The sequence below is a fragment of the Cibotium barometz genome, chromosome 39 (assembly GCF_041138505.1).
Source record: "Cibotium barometz isolate CiBa-2024 chromosome 39, ASM4113850v1, whole genome shotgun sequence".
Lineage (NCBI taxonomy): Eukaryota > Viridiplantae > Streptophyta > Polypodiopsida > Cyatheales > Cibotiaceae > Cibotium > Cibotium barometz.
In genome coordinates, this window is record NC_141084.1 from 49,114,442 (window position 1) to 49,130,773 (window position 16,332).

Sequence of the window (16,332 nt, forward strand, 5' to 3'; positions counted from 1 at the left end):
GAACTTTCAAACAATGCTAGAAAGGAATAACAAGTGTCCTAAAGGGCTAGAATTTGAATATTGCAGTATCCTTCCAAAGGGGTTGAAACCCTTCACAGTAAGGGTAAAAATAAATCTATCCTTCAGAAGAAAGAAAGAATTTTGGCAAAAATAGTTATATGCTCTTCCAATCTCTTCACAGAGAAAAGCAAATTCAAGCATAGCCCTTCAAAATCTGGGCCTACTTTGATCGGTTGTTGCTCTTTTGTGGAAACGCACTTTTATACAATATAATATCAATATGCAAACGAACTTCCAGGATGGAATAAAGGAGTGTGCTGCTAAAAAACAAGCAGCAGCGACTGGTTACCCTCCAATCTTCGTGTCGTAGTGTCTTTAAGATGGCTTTCTTTACCCATTCACACGTCCTTTAATACAAACTATGGCTTATATAGCATCTTCAAGACTATCCAAAAGTTTCAAATGATCCCAAAAAGGAACAAGAGAGTGTGCTGCTATAAGACCAGAAGCCGCAACTGCTGGCACTCCGATCCCAGGCATCGTACTGTCACCACAGCATAATAATCCTGGAATGCTTGTTTGGGGTCCTGGGAAACTCATTTCACCTGCCTTTATAGCTGGCCCATAAGTGCCTTCATATCGTCGAAGATACCTCTCGTGAGTGAGAGGAGTTCCTACAAGCTTGAGTTTTACCCGTGCCCGAATATCTGGGATAACCTTTTCCAGTGCCCTCCACAGAACCTGAAGAATCCACCACAATTTAGTACGCATCCATACGTACATTCATAAGTACATCCGTGCATGCATGCATACATACAAACGAGTGCATACGTCTGTGCGTGCGTGCATGGGTGTGTGTGCATGTGCGTGCATGGGTGTGTGCTAACATTTACTAGCAACTACCATCAAAGGGAGAACCAAACACATATTTTGTTCCAACAAAATTGGATTCACACCTCTGAGCGTGCCTCCTTTTGACTGGCATACTGTGGGCTTTGACGGTCCATACCCTTCCAGATATGATATGGCTCATTTCCTGCTGTGTAGGCATGCACTACATGGTGTCCAGGAGGAGCCAATGATGGATCAAAAACTGTCGGTATAGACACAATGCACACATTTTGTGGTGCACTGATTCCCTCGCTCCAATCATTCAAAATAAGATGATGACATTCAAGGTCACTCGGCAATCCTGATGCTTCTATACCCAAATGCAAGTGCATGAAGCTGTCAGTCTTTGGGGTAGAATTAGCCTGCTTGGAAAATGATTCATTGTCACGAATAAGATGAGCTGTATCCCACACAGAGGCATTTGATACAATTGCTTCTCTGCTTCGTATGATCAATCTTTTTCCTTTTTTTGGCCCTCTGGTTTTATGGAACTCTATACCAACGGCACGCCCGCCCTCCATCACAATGTTATCCACATGTGAGGACAACAAAAGCTGACCACCAAACTTTCTTAGACCTTGTACAAGAGCTTCTATGATACTTTGTCCACCACCAAGAGGATAATCTATTGACCCACTAGCACGATGCCGTTCCATAAACATGGTGACCATTTCAGCTGTGATTGTACTACAAAAAATCCCAGGACACGAATAAGAAACGATGCCAAGACAGCCTTAACCTCACTACAGATTTTCCTAAAGTGGAACTTCAATCAACAAAAAGTAGCTTATAAGTCTACTTAGTTCACATTACCTTTACCTAAATTAACCTTAACCTCGCTACAGATTTCCCTAAAGTGGAACTCACCTTTTGATCCAACACCTCCAGTGGTGCTGGAGGATAAGCAGGAGAGCAGGGTAGCATCACACCAGAGAAGCCTTATCAAAGCCTGTGGCTCGGCACAAGGTCACAATTTTGCCATTGTTTTCAATATGGGCAGCTCTAAAGATGCCATTCCTCAAAAATTGACTAACCAAACAGGTTGTAAGTTAGTTTCATGTCAAATGGAGCTAAATGGAGACGAAGCTAAATGGGTCTCCAAACAGGTTGCATAATTGTTCCTTGTCATATGGTCCATGGAGATGAATGGCCATGCCAGGTCTCTATACATTCATTATCTATAAAGCAGAGTTTTAAATTCAGAAGGCTGCATTTAAGCAAGATTTTATGGTCTCTCCTCTCTTGAAGTACTATATAATCCTTGAAATTTCTCCATCTCACCAATATGTGCACAGCCCTGATTGGCAGTAAAACACCCACGCTTTTTGCAGGGATCGAACCATTACTTAAGTTCCACTCAATTTTGGTTTGACGAACAGACAAGCTATTCACTAAGGGGAAAAGGGTGCAGTCATGTCACAGTGTCCAAGTCCACCCTCAAACAGCTCCTGCATCAAAGAACTGACAAAAAGCATGGAGAGTCACACACTAAAGCACCAAGGCGCAAGGATACGGGTAGAGCTCATCCAAGTCATACAATGAGCCACCTTCTGCAAACTTGGTAGGCAGCATGTCATCTCTACTTAGTCGCCATTGCTCTTCTCATTTGCAGAAGAAGGTATTCCATGTATTGAAGAACTCGGGCAGTGAGTATAGAAGGGAGTTCCCAAAGTTCAAAAAGCATCCAATGATGAGACTTCACTTGCATCAAGAAAATCCAGTTTATGCAGACTCACATACCCTAGACATGTGTTGGCCCATGATCCCCCATTGAAAAAAGAAAGTATAGATCTTGTGTGTTGGGCACTTAGAAGCCTTTTTCAGCATCACCATCAGTTAGAGCAGGGCATTAGGTATAGTTGATAAAGTTGATAGAATGCACAGCGGAAGAAGGGAAAGTGGAAACACATGAGAGAGAGAGAGAGAGTGAGAGAGAAAGATGGAGAGGAAACATAGGTGTAAACCTGCTCTCAATGTCATCAACCAAGAATACATGTCCAGAGCAAGAGGGGAGAAGACCTCGTATGTGAGGGACTGCAGCAAACAATGCTAAGCAATGAAAAAGAGTGAGGGTATGCCCGGCCATATATATGCCCAGATGTAGGCAACCGACTAGCTCACGACTAGGGAGAAAGTGCCCAAGACTCCATAAAGTGGGGAAAAAATATGGGAAAAATATGTGACGGGCGACCAGCCCCTCTAGCTAACATGGTCAGCGGCCAGCCCTAGAGGCTAAAATAGGACACCAAACAGGAAGCCACCAACAAGGAGATGATGTCTAACACCCCCTCTCAGCACCAGATGCTGAGTGAACTCCAAGCCGCCAAAGATGCCATCCTCAATCAAAGATGAAAGACTACAGAAACAGGTACCAAGAAAGCTCCACAAGCAATCTCCTTAGCAACTCGGCTACAAAAAGCAACAGAACAAGCTGCCAGGTACACCACTCCTTTGGAAGAAAACAACCATGAAGGCTGCGAAGTGCTGCTGCAAATAATGGTTCCAAACCGAAGTATAAGAACACTCCCCGAAGTCGTATGTCGTGTATCCATCCTGGAGAAGGTATGAAAAACCTCAAAACCAACCAAGATTAAATCCTGAAGATAATCAATCCTGGGAGAAGCAGGATGCTCTTCACCTGAACCCTCTGAGTCTATCTGCTCAAACTCTGTAACAAGAGTTGCCAAATGCTAAAAAGAAAAATCCTCTGGAAAGGTCGGCGTCGCCAGATGTAAAGACTCTGTAGAAAAGATGGAGTCCATCTGCTCAAACTCCGTACTATGAGTTGCCAAATGATGTACATAAGCACACTCCACTGAGGTGGGCATCGCCAGATGAAAGGACTCCACATCCCCCTCTGAAAAAGGATGTCATCGAACTGGTACAATCCCAACTTGATTCTAATCCAAATCCAAAAAACTCTGGAAGTACCATTCTGTCCCAGGCACCGTTAGCAACCACAAATCCAAAGCATCCCACCAGGTCCAAAAAACCATCCTCCAAAACAACAAATTTGCACAACGCAGCAAACCAAATGCAGAACGGACAGGGGGAGGGGCATCCTCAGAAGCATCACAAAGAGAGGCAGAGGTAGACTCCTCACAATGAGGAAGAGAAGTAGGAATATAAACTGTAGTGGTAACAAACAAAGTCCTCAAGAGCATCACTGAGAGCAAAAGACTGTTCCATAAGTAGAATCAGATCCCAAGAATTAGCAATAAACAAATGGTCCATGTAAAAGGATCACACCTCATAGGCAAAACACCCTCCTTTTTCTGCAAACATTGCAAAGCACATAGGCTCGGACAAAATAAACTCTCTTCAGGATCTCTGAAAAGATCACTACTCTCCTCCAAAATCTGTAAACTCTTGTCACAGAAGAAGTATCCACGGATACAAAACAGTTCCCGAAACTGATCCTCAAGTGAAGTAGCTGGAGATGGGCCCCCTCTAAGTGTAGAAAACTCCTTTGGGAAGCAAAACACTGCTGTCCAACAAAAAACAACACTCCACTGCCAATAGAAGGCAAGAAACATGAGGAAACCGGAGAACTAAGTAGGCCAGGAACAAAACACAAGTATAGATGCTCCAAAATCAACAAAACGCTGACTGAAATCAGAAATTCAGCATCCTCCTCAAGTACCAAACTGCCACCAAAGCCACAATCCAGACAAAACCCCCTCTGCAAGTGATTTGTGTCCACTGGAGAAGAAGATGCACCACCAACAGAGGGCTACAAACCTGAAAATTCAGGCCAACCAATGTCCACACCTCCTATGAGGAAAAATGCTGAAGAGAAGGTTCCTTCGGGTCCAACAGGAGGAGCCCAGGTGAAGGTAGAGCTACCAGCGGAAACAATTCAGAAAAGTGCAGCAACTATGGCTGCAAATCTGAAAGCGCATAAGTATTTGGGGCAGTAGATAGGGCTGAATCTGGAAAAAACAGAAGCTATATGGTACACCCAAGCCTCAGATCAGGAAATCGGCATCAGAAAACCTGTAGAAGGAAAAAACGCAGCATGTAGGCTGTTGCTGTCCTGCACAAAATAGGCGGCCAGCACTAAGGGGGGGTAGATGCTGCGAACTGATGTAGGAAACACCTGTAGAAAAAACGCAGCACACTAGATACTACTGCCCTGAAAATAGAGCAGAAAACAGGTGACGGGGGGGAATCTCAAGAGGTCAAACCGGCGATGAAAGACCAATAGCTGCAATGGAGAAAACACGTGGCAGAGACAAGTGACCAGCAGCAACTCTGAGAAAAAACAACGCGGGACGGAGAGGAGGGAGCATCCAAAACTGTAGATCACCGGCGCTCTGATACCATGATAGAATGCACAATGGAAGAAGGGAAAGTGGAAACACGGGAGAGAGAGTGAGAGAGAACGATGGAGAGGAAACACAGATGTAAACCTACTCTCAATATCATCAACCAAGAATACATGTCCCAAGCAAGAGGGGAGAAGACCTTGTATGTAAGGGACTGTAGCATACAATGCTAAGCAATGAAAAAGAGTGAGGGTATGCCCGGCTATATATATGCCCAGATATAGGCAGTCGACCAACTCACGACAAGGGAAAATGTGCCCAAGACTCCATAAAGTGGGGATAAAATATGGGAAAATTATGTGAGGGGTGACCAGCCCCTCAAGCTAACATGGTCAGCCACCCTAGAGGCTAAAATAGGACACCAAACAGGAAGCCAGCAACAAGGAGATGATGTCTAGCAAAAGTGGCTTCCTTCATTTGCCAAATCTAACTTTGACCCTTGGGCCACTCAGTTGCTCATGATCTAAAGGTATAACTGACCAATGACATATGTCTCTCAACAGTACGTGGGTACAAGAGCTCGCTTGGAGCAAATGTATATTTGCGAGCATGCTTTGTTTCTACCAGAGATATTGTCTCCATGCAGGTGGAATATAATCATGTTTTGTCAGAACATTTCCCTTTGGTATTGGAGATGCATAGTCATTCTATGGATGTTTATAGACCATTATTGGGAAAGGCTCCTATTATGGGGTGTCAACTTGGGAGTGTTGTATGTTCAATATTCAAAAGCTTACTCGCCAGTATGGGATTCATAATGCATCATATTTTAGGCAGAAGTTACGGAACCTAGAATCGTCATTGGTTGATTTAAACCAGGTGGTTCAAGAGGACGGTTCTTGCCCTGACATTGAGATAGCTATTAATTGGTTGTCTTATTAGATTGCAGCATCGTACAAGAATCAATATATGAGATATAAGCTTATGGCTCAAATGGATGCCCTACTGGATTTTAATTGTCAGTCACATACGTTTTTTGCTCGTTTTCAGCAAAAGCATGCACATGAGAATATTGTCAAGAAGCAAGATAGGCAAGGAGTAATGATTACTGATCCTGCTTGTGTTCTAGATGTGTGTATGGACTTTTATCGCCATTTGTTGGGTCCGCAGGAGGTCATATCTCCTAATGTGATTGGAGCTAGAGAGTTTTTTTTTTCGAGAAAAGATCCTTTCATTAGTTATAAAAAACGTCCGAAGGGCTACAAAAGATCCTCTACTGCTCACAAGAAAAACAGAGCAGAGAGCAAAGCAAGGCAACCAGGGAGACTCTCCCTAGGCGTTGAAAAGTACAAGTATCAGTACAAAGAACTGAGGGGCTATGTCATACAATAGGAGGGGGGAAAAGCCAAATAGGTGGCCTGTAGTGCCAACGGGGGGACCCCGCGTGTAGGGTATAGAAGAGGCCGCTGCGCCAAGTGGTGTGAAACGCCTGACGCCGCAAGATCGCCTCATCCGAGTCGCCCCGGATGCGGTCATACTGTCCTCGCAAGGTGTGGATCAACTCCTGCCAAATCCCCCGAACAGTCTCTGCTGGTGGCTCCAGTCTCCCCTCAAAAGACCCTGAAACACCGGGCCCTCCAGGTGAACCAGATGGTGAGGCTGCTGAGGAGCTCCCATCGTAGATCCCTCTCCTGTGTCCAGCTGGCGGACGAGAAATCCGGTGAAGAAACAAGGGGAGGCTGGCCCCTAATGCATCTGATGGCCTGGCTGTCCTGCTCCATCTCATAGCCCATAGCAGGCCCTGACGAAGTCAACCAAGCAGCGGCACCCCACGTATACATACCCTCTGGAGAGAGGGGGGCCAGAATACACAGCATCCACAGCCAAATCTGTTGCGCCTGAGGACAGTCCCATAGGCAATGTCTCTGTGTCTCCATGGGGTGGCCGCATCGGACGGAGGCCGCCGGAAGACCGCTGTAGACAAGCTAGGTGCAAACTGCTGAGCCCCTGTGGGCGACCCCCACTGGAAAGTCGAGATCTTGCGGGCCTGTCGACTAGCCCAGAGCCAGGCCCAAAAATCCTCAAGGAACTCCTGTGAGAGTCCCTGTAGCCGCCACTGCCCCGCTGCACAGCTGGAGAGACCATCCTCCTCGCCGTCAAAATATGCCGCCCCAACCGAACAGAATACTACTGAAAAAAGGTAATCTCTGTGGCCTCAAGGGATGCATAAGGATCATGCCACTTGTACTCACCAAGGTCCCACTAGAGCCAGGCCAAGGGGCGCGCTGCATATGCCCATATGCGCCAATCCGGGAGCACATCTGCAGGGTTTGGGTCAATATGCCGTCTCCGAGAAGCGGCGGCCACTACCCGTATCCTCTGAAAGGTGCACTCTGCAACCAAAGGCGACTCCACCTCCACTCTCTGAAGTCTGCCCTCATCCTGAATCTCATAGTAGAGGCATCTGCCATCCTCAGTGCAAGCTCTGACAGCAATCAGGATCTCCAACTGTGTGAAGGCTCCCATCCACCGTGGGGCCACTAGCTCGATAGGCGTGAACCACTCCTCTGTGAGTGCCTCCTGAATGTCATTCCTCATAATCAACCCCCCTCTGAAGTGACTCAGCCTCTCCACCTGGATCTCCTCTGGGAGACTGCAGAAGGCCTGCCAGTCTCCAAAGCTACGTGCTGGGCCTGCCGCCAAAGGTCCCCAGGCTAGACGAGGCCGAGAACCTAGCATATGACCCTGCTCTGTGCGAACCGCTGGGCTCCAGCTGAGCGGCTGTTTGGCCCGCTCCTCAACACAAGAAGGAGGTCTCTGAGAGAGTCCCGGTCTCAGCAGCTCCCAAGCTCTCAGGATGCTCAAGGCAAATCTGTCCTCCCATCCTCTACTGAGGCCTGTCCTCCTCATCTCTATGAAGATCCATCGAATCTCTGGTGCCCAAGTGCCCCCTGCTCGGGAGCCCGAGCCTGCAGCCGCTGCAAGAGAAGCTCTTTCCAAGGCTCAACGCCTGGAAGCAGCCCCCGAACAATAAGCTTCCCCAATAAGGCTCTACTCTGATCAACTGGATCTATAATGCCCAAGCCTCCCTGAGCCAGCGGAAGTGTAATAACTGCCCATGCAACCTTTGCTCGGGCTGGCTGACCGGCCCAGACCAAAGAAAGTTCCTGATCAGCCTCTGTACCTGGCTGATGCAAGAGCTCGAGAAGATCCAGCAAGACGTAATGTACCACATGGTCGCTAAGAGCACCTGATTTGCCACCACCACCCTCCCAGCCAAGGATAGTCGAGCTGTACTCCAATACAAAAGCTTCTTCCAAATGCTCAGAAGAAGCGGGGCAATCTGCTGCTCAGGTGACAAATCTAGTCCAATCTGGCATCCCAAATATCGCATTGCTGTGCCAGGAGGAATCCATCTAAAACCGAGATCTGGGCTCCATGCCGGAGTGGGAGCGCTACTGATCCAAAAGGCCACTGTCTTGCGCCAATTGATCAATGCTCCCGAAGCTGCACTAAAATCCTGGAGCGACTGCTCTGCCCGAAGAAGATTGGCCTCCTGGCCATGCAAAAATAAGCCCGTGTCGTTAGCAAACTCAGCATTGAGCAGGTCCTCCCCCCGACTGGGAGCTAGAGTCCTCTCAAACCAACCTCCTTTGCCGTCAAATACATGCTCATAGCCTCCGCAAAGAAGAGAAAAAGAAACGGGGCGAGAGGACACCCCTGACAGACTGATCTGGTAAGCTCAAAACTCAGCCTCCGTCCTCCTGCAATCAACACCTGGCTACGAGCTGTGGAATACAGAGCCGCCACCCCTCTAATCCAACCTGGCTCAAAGCCCAGGCGAAGCATAGTGCCCTCTAAGAAACCCCAATCGACTCTATCGTATGCCTTCTCAAAATCGAGAAGCATCACGACCAAGTCCTCACCAAGAAATCTAGCTCGGGCTGTCGCCTCCCAGAAGATGAAAATGTTGTCAAGGATACTACGCTCCTTGACGAATCCTGTCTGGGTAGCATGAATCAACTCCCCCAAGAAGGGCTGGATCCTCAAACTCAAGGCCTTTGCTAAGACCTTGTAGACAATATTGAGGATCGTAATAGGTCTCCAATGCCGAATATCATCTGATACTCCCTCCCCCTTGGGGATAAGAAAGATCAAGCTCTCTGAAAAGCTCTGTGGCATCACCCCAGTGTCCAAAACATATTGAAAGCCCTTGCGGAGGCCTGGCCCCAAAAGGTCCCAATAGCGCATAAAAAAGGCAGGCGTCAGTCCGTCCTCCCCTGGGCAACTATGGCACAGCAAGACCCTCAAGGCCTCAGCAAGCTCAACCTCTGAAAGAGGCTCACCCAGAACTGTACGCATACGATCTGTGACCCTCCTCTGCACACGGGCCCACACAGTCTGTCTGCAAGCATCCCGAGCCTCAGTGGCTGGCTCCGCTGAAAGCAGGTCTCTATAGAACCCAGTGGCAATGGCTCTAATCTCCCCGGGCTCAGTAGCTACCGATCCGTCCGGCCTCCCAAGCTGACGGACTCCTGCTCGAGCATGAAAGGGTCCAGTAATCTCAAAAAACTCCCCAGTCACTCTATCACCAAGCTGCGTCCACTGAGAGGCCTGGCGACGATAGTAAAACTCATGTCTCTGCTCCTCTGCCTCTCTAACCTCCTGGCATGCCTAGCTCAGCTGGGATGCCACCTACTCACATGCAGGCTGCTGCTCCTGAAGGCACTGAAGCGAAGCAAGGCTGCGTCTCAGCCGATGCTCCCGCTCGCGAATCTCTCCCAGCCGTGTCAAAGCTGCAGCGTGCAGAAAAGAGCTAAGCTCGATGAGTCCCTGGGCACACTGGCCTGCTGCATCCTGGTCAGAGCACTGACTATCATGCCACATCCTCTCAATGTCCTCAACGAGGCTAGGATCTGTAAGTACCCTCTCAGGGACCCTCAACTGCAAGCTGGGCTCCCGTGTCCTCTCCTCAAGTGTCAAAATAACTGGCGCATGATCTGAAAATGAGGTGCCAGCGAGAATGCCAACGGAGCCCCCTCGCTACCCTAACCAACCGCCCACATAAAAGCGATCAATCCGTGATAGATTAGTCCCTCCCTCCCGGCGATCCAACCGAGAGAAACTACGACTGTCCTAAGAGCGAGAGAATGCCCCATGCTGCCATGTATCAGTGATCCTCAGTGACATGCAAAATCGCTCCCAAGCTGCAAGCTCCGTGCCGTGCATTGTAACATGACTGCCTCCCACCCTATCGGCCGGGTCCTCAAGCATGTTGAAGTCTCCCCCGACACACCAATGTGCGGCCTCTGGCAATGCATCCGTAACCTGGGTCCAGAACTCTGCTCTAGCACTAGCATGGTTGGGCGCATAGACGTTGAGCACGCCCAATAACTCATCATGCATCCTCAGAATGACATACTGTGCTCTACCAGGCACAATGATCCCTCAATCCACAATGGCCTGCCGCCATACATCTGCAATGACCATGCATACTCCTCCCTGTCCACCCAAAGGACCAAACCCTGCAGACCAAAAGGTGTCCCATCTACCAGGCATCACCGAAACATATCTCCGGATCCTGCTCTCACCCAAGTGGTGCTCCTGCTCTCACCCAAGTGGTGCTCCAGCATCATCAAAATATCAATGCTGCCACCAACCAGGCATCTCTGAAGCTCCTGCCTCAAGCAGCCACGATAGCGTATATAATGTGCTCTGCCAAGGCCCTGTACATTCCATGAGATGATCCTCATGGATGACCTGCTGAGGTGGATGCTGTCTCAGCCGTACGGGGCCTTCGCAAGCGGCTTGGATGGAGAGTAGTCCCCATCCGAGCGGCTACGAATCTGCCCACCCGGTATACTGCAAGAATCACGGATCAGGCGCCAGTAGTAGCTGTGTCCCATGGCGACTGCCTCCCGCTCAGACAGAGCAACCTCATGTATACATACATATCCAGGGTCGCGTGCTAAGTCTGCCACTATGCGAACGACCAGATGACGAATCCTTGAGGCATCCACACTCTCGGGATCCAAGAAAAAATGAGCCAACTCCCATAGTCGGCCTATCACATCTGTCATCTCCAGATCGCTCACATGGTGCGAAAACTCAACTACCTGAGTCTTCAAAGTGCTAAGAGTGAGCTCCAGAGTCCACTCCCGGTCGCATGGGCCACAGAGAGGGAACGAGAAGGCCACCGCTGAATCAAGTGCCTCCTCCCCGCGGGCCGAAGGTATCACTACATGAACTCGGATGGGTGCTGGTTCATGGGGACCCTCTGCTCCAAAAAGCCGTGTGAAGGAGTAATCAAAAGCCTCCAAACGCTGTCTAGTGTCGAGGCGACTCAGCCGACTGCGGATAGATGATATCCGTGAAGCCCGAATCGGCATGGTAAGTCTCCTCTGCGGTGCTCGAGCAAGGGCGGTGCTCAGAGCCCTCCGGACTGCAGGTGAACGCCAGGGAACTGCCAGGGCCTCCCGAGGAGCTGAGGCGGGCAGGGGGGGAGGAGGGGGGGTGAGGGGGGTGGAGAAGGAGCCGCTGCCGAAACCGGAGCGGGAACGGGAGGAGGCGAAGGTGGAAGCGAGGCGGTAGGGGGGGACGGGGGTGGGGGGGGTGAAGGAGGGGGTGCTGGCATCTCCTCGTCCTCAGTCGTCGCAGGGGTCTCCTCCTGGAGGGGAGCAAAGCTGGTCCTCACGGGAACCCAGTGATGCTGAGACTGTGGTTGCTGCTGCAATGGTCTCTTTGGGCGTGCTGCTGTGGCTGTGTCCCTCGACGGCGCCTCTGTCCAGGCTACCACTCCGAGGTCTCTGTGGCTTGAGCATGTGTCCCGGAGGCTGCCTGCCGAGCCGCATCTGTGGGCGGGCCATCAGGGGCTTGCTGTTGTGGTGAAGGTCGGGGTCTCCTGCGAGGGCAGGCCTTGGCCAGATGGCCGACCTGCCTACAAATAAAGCACTGGTTCTCCACTCTCTGATCAATCCATCCCCCCCCCCCTATCCTAGGTAGCTGAATGACCTTCGGGAGAGAGGAGATGTCAGACACCAAAACTCTGACTGAAGGTAGCCCAGCTGCTCTGGCCACCACTGAAGCTGCTGTGGGGCCAGTCTCTAGCACCAAACCCACCAATGCTCCTAGCCTAGAAAGGAACGGAAGGTACTCCTGGCGGAGTCCAAGAAAGCAAACTGTAACATGGAAAAGGCGCTCTCCCTACTCGGCCGCTGCTGGGTAAAAGCCATGCTGCCAAGGTCTGAAGAAAGCCCGGGCACCCCTGATGTCAAGGGGACTCATGGCTAGGACCTTGGCCACGCTCTGGGCTGTTTCGAACTCGATCTGGTAATGTCCACGGCCCAGTAGCTGAACGTCCAGGATCTTGCCCACATCTGCAAGAAGGCGGGCCTGGAGAAGATCCTAGATCTCCCCTCTGCTGGGGCGAGTGCCGACTATACGGTGGTGGAATGTGCGTGGAGGCGTTCCACCTCTGCGGCGAGGCTCGCTTCCTCTTATGGCGAAAGAGAAAGCCTGATGGGGGTGTCCTCAGGGGCGGGCGAGGGGGCTACGAGGTAGTCCCTCTGAGGTGGGGCGGGAGGAGCCTCCATCAGTGTCTGAAGCTATGTCGAAGGCGGAGCGAATGCGGGGAGTCCTGCAAGAACCGAGCTGCACACAAGGGACGGAGGGGGAAGGCGGAAGGCAAAAAGGGAAGCAAACCCCAGGGGGGGTAGAAAAATCAGAAAAGGAAAAAGGGAGGGGGGGGGGGGTAAGGCAGCGAAGACAAAAAAAAACCCCTAGGGGGGAGGCGGAAGCAATGCGAAGAAGGGGGGGCGGGGGGAAGAAGAGGCGGCGGTAGCTGAAGGGGGGGCGGGGCGCTGAAGACAGACGGAGGGCGCGAAGGAGAGGAGCAGGAGCAGGGGTCGGCGGCGCTACAGCGCTAGGGCGCACAGAACAGCCAGGTGGGGGAAGGGGCAAATGTGAGGGCAGGCCGGGGGGGGGGGGGGGGGGGGGGGGGGAGCAGACGCGAAGGCGGGAAAGGGGGGAGAGCGTGCAGTCAACGCGAGCAAGGGGGGGAGCGAGAGCTTCAGCGAGCGCAAAGCTAGAGAGTCTTTGTTTCACTTGGTTCATCACCAAGTATCAAATGTTTCTCCAAATGAATTGGAAAGAGATATTTCTGAGGATGAGGTGGAAGTTGTGTTGAAGCATTTGTCTAAAGGGAAAAGTCCAAAATGGGATGTATCCTTATGAGTTGGACCTTGGGACACATTCGGTTGTGGCTAAGCATTCACCTCCTTTGGACACTCTGATATGAAGTGACCCATCTCTCCACAACAGAAGCAATGGCTTGCAAACGATCCCCCTCCACAACAAAAACAATGGCCTGCAAACGATCCCCACTTTAATTCAAAATACAAAGGGTCAAATCCATCCACACATAACCTCAATTATCGAGGTCGGGACTTCCCAGTATCCCACAGCATGCAAACCCTGTTTTTATTCTTTGACGACATTCGAGACTCCACCAACACCTCCCCAATAGTACGCATGGCCAACGGTGACAATTCCCACAAAGTTGATGGAAAGTCTACAACCTCAACCCAAATAGGGCATGCCTAGCGCAACATATCTCTATACTCTGCCATAGGGCGCTAGGACACAACATGCACCAACTCTCCATTTAGAAATAACGAGGCTTTCTACATAACCAAATCTCGAACTTCTTTGGATGAGAATAGGACCTCATAGAATCCTCATGATGTGCCTATAGCAGGCAGGGAGCATATCCGCGTCTATCTGGCAACACGTTGAATAGGGCATGGTCACCGTCATCAACAGGTTTCATTTCTGCCTATTCATTGATCATCCATTGAGTGTTCAATTCGAAAGGTTCACTTAACCACTTATCGAACCATTGGATGGATACCGCATTGCTGCGCGGTCTCAAAGGTCGCATAGAATAACTAAAGATAGGCTGTGGGGAGCATCCTTAGCTCAGTCGGATAGAGCAACAACCTCTTCTCCACAAAATTACCATCTAATAAATCATGTAACCGATCTGTAATCCTGTTGAAGAATGGAATTCGTCCAGTTAAAAAGAAAACTGCAGCCTTGTTATGAAAGGAATCAACTTGTGCCACAAACCGCCATGTTTCAACTTGGGCATCTACCACTTCCTCTATTGGAACCTTGGTAGTCCTAACATGATTGGCCATCACATATGGCTACAAAATCTGATTAGCTTGTGCAACTCTAAAGTCAAAAGCCACCTCGTGGTTCTCTTCCTGTTGTGCATCAAGAAGCAAGGTATCCTGACGCATCCGACCAGCCTCCTTCCCTCTAGATTCACCTCCGATCAATCTATGCCTTTTAACCTGATCTTCAAGCTCTGGCTCTGGCCCTCCACCCTCAAACTTCTTTGCAACTTCTTGAGCCATGTGCCTCTACAAAATCTATATCTATGATTCCCTAACTCATTTCCACTCTAGGTGTATTTGCTTTTATTGCTGGTGATGCAAAAGCTGAAGTACAATGGCTCGTGTTATGGACTGCACACAACTCTCTTTCTGTGTTTTCCCTCTGTTGGCTGAAAACGCACACAATGCGGGCACTCTCTTCTGCTATGCCCCGCTTGGCTGCTGGAGATGGCTTCCCTGGTTCAGTACCAAGCTTCCAGCCTTCTGGTGCAAATAATAACCCTCCTCTCTCCCTTCATGCGTGCGGGCGCGCACGGCACCCTCCTCCCTGCATGTGTGCGCGCGCGGCACCCTCCTCCTCGCCCCTCTGTCGTCGTCACTGCCCTGCCCCTCCTTTGTCGTTGTCACTGTCCTGCCTTCTCTGTGTGCGCCAAGCAATCAAGATGGGTTGAAGTGGTGAAGAAGAACATCCATAAAGAGGTGAGGGAGGAGACTCAAAGGGAAGAACACCAAATCATTCACACCACCATTGAAGAGGAGAAGATGAGGCAGGCCCGCCGCCTCAACATTTGAGTCACAGGTATAGCCGAGACACCCAACTCCACTCTCGAGAAAGATGGACAGCTTCTATGCACGAAGCTCGACTACAGGGAAGAGGACCCTCTCCCCTTCACCAAAACATGGAGAGCCGGGAAAGACTCAACACGCAAGCGAGCCCTCATCCTACAGTTTGCAGGAGAGACGGAAAGGGCCACCTTCATGAGGAAGAGGGTGATTCTACGAGGATTATCCCATCTATTTGGATGACGACCTTATAAAGATGCAGATAGAACACAGGAAAACATGCATGCCGAGAGTCCTACAGGCCCGGAAAGAGGGCAAGAGAGCATTCTATCGCGATGGTCGTGTCATCATCGATGGCAAGGCCACCGATTAGCGCCAGGCAGCCTATGGGACATCGGCTATGGAGGATCCAAATTCACAGATACATATAGCAGTTTGGCAATGCAATGGAGCACTTTGGACACATCCTCGGAGGATGGAGGAGGTCATGGAGGCACGGGACATCATACTACTTACAGAGACACACCAGAGCCCAAAGAGGGGGCTACCCAAAGTAGAGGGTTATCAGTGGGAGTCTACACCCAGGGGGACCACACGATAGAGCACATCGAGAGAATCTGGAGTTATAGCGATACTCTTCAGGCGAGAGCTACATGAGCACCTATGGGTGGTAGCACGTGACCAGGAGGCTAGATACATGTGGATCAGACTGCAGCTCTCGACAGACAGGGTGTTATACATTGCTCTATGCTACTTCTCTCCTAGAGGATCGAGATATGCCACGACAACAGAGGAGGAGAGTAGAGAGGAGGACACAGGGCCATTGGGAGAGTCACCATATGCAACCCTTTCAGATGAGATCATACACTACTCCAACCTGGGGGAAGTCCTCCTTATGGGGCACTTCAATGCACGGACATAGAGCCGACAGCGCAACATTTATGATTTCGAGCACCCCCAGGTGATGCACACACTAGAGGTGGAGGACACGGGAGCTTGCAAGGTGTCAGAGGACATGGGGCCGGATAACACCAGATATGGTCATCACTTACTTGAGTTGGGAGCCCGACACCATCTCGTTATTTATAACGGGATGAGACAGTAGCAGGATTCAGGAGCACTGACATGCTTTCCACGGTCAAGGGGAGGTAGCACAGTGGACTACATCATGGGGTCCATGGAGACCACACAGGCAGTGACATCTTTCACCA

General features: G+C 50.3%; 1 protein-coding gene across 2 annotated transcripts in view; it reads right to left on the reverse strand.

Annotated features, from left to right (window-relative positions):
• Positions 1-100: 100 nt before the first annotated feature.
• LOC147616195 (FAD/NAD(P)-binding oxidoreductase family protein) overlaps positions 101-16,332 on the reverse strand; it is a 100,615-nt gene continuing 84,383 nt past the window's right edge. For both annotated transcript variants that reach the window (XM_086778845.1, XM_086778846.1), the window contains exons 4-5: positions 957-1,578; positions 101-741 (exon numbers count right to left, since the gene is read on the reverse strand). In XM_086778845.1, the coding sequence (XP_086634971.1) occupies positions 427-741; positions 957-1,578 (937 nt within the window). In that variant the 3' untranslated portion in view covers positions 101-426. The remainder of the gene's footprint in view (positions 742-956; positions 1,579-16,332) is intronic.